The sequence below is a fragment of the Sinocyclocheilus grahami genome, unplaced genomic scaffold, assembly GCF_001515645.1.
Source record: "Sinocyclocheilus grahami isolate Dianchi unplaced genomic scaffold, SAMN03320097.WGS_v1.1 scaffold5698.1, whole genome shotgun sequence".
In the NCBI taxonomy this organism is placed as follows: Eukaryota; Metazoa; Chordata; class Actinopteri; order Cypriniformes; family Cyprinidae; genus Sinocyclocheilus; species Sinocyclocheilus grahami.
This window is the reverse complement of record NW_015510317.1, coordinates 12,068-12,456: the sequence shown is the minus strand read 5'-3', so window position 1 is coordinate 12,456 and position 389 is coordinate 12,068. Positions and strand designations below refer to the sequence as shown.

At 37.8% G+C, this 389-nt stretch overlaps 1 protein-coding gene across 1 annotated transcript in view; it reads right to left on the bottom strand.

The window, feature by feature from the left end:
• Positions 1-215: 215 nt before the first annotated feature.
• The window catches only part of LOC107577321 (collagen alpha-1(V) chain-like), a gene marked incomplete at its 3' end in the record, with an annotated part of 12,210 nt that continues 12,036 nt past the window's right edge, over positions 216-389 (bottom strand). Inside the window, exon 6 of the mRNA XM_016263410.1 lies at positions 216-375. Coding sequence (XP_016118896.1) covers positions 216-375 — 160 coding nt within the window. The remainder of the gene's footprint in view (positions 376-389) is intronic.

Sequence of the window (389 nt, the reverse complement as noted above, 5' to 3'; positions counted from 1 at the left end):
ATCTTGTTTTCCAGTAAACATCTTTTAAATAAATACTTTTAATTGAGAAGTACTGCACACAACTGCAAAACTTCTTTTTTTAGATTTCAGAAATTTAGTTTGATCTGCTTTGTTAGCGGGATGCGTAGAAAAAAAGACAAAAATACTGATGAAAAAACTATGAAATGCATCTGAAACGTTAACAATATTCTTTTCTGCACAATTCCAGTTATTACTCTCCATCTCTTTCTCCAACTCTCTTTTCTGATTCACTCCACTTTCGCTCTCCCTCTTTACCTCTTTGGTGGGGTCCACGGCTGGGACGGAGGGAGGGACACTCGTAGTTCCTTCATAATAATAGGGGGATTCATAATCATCCCGCTCTTCATCAAAGTACTGAGAGACATGGG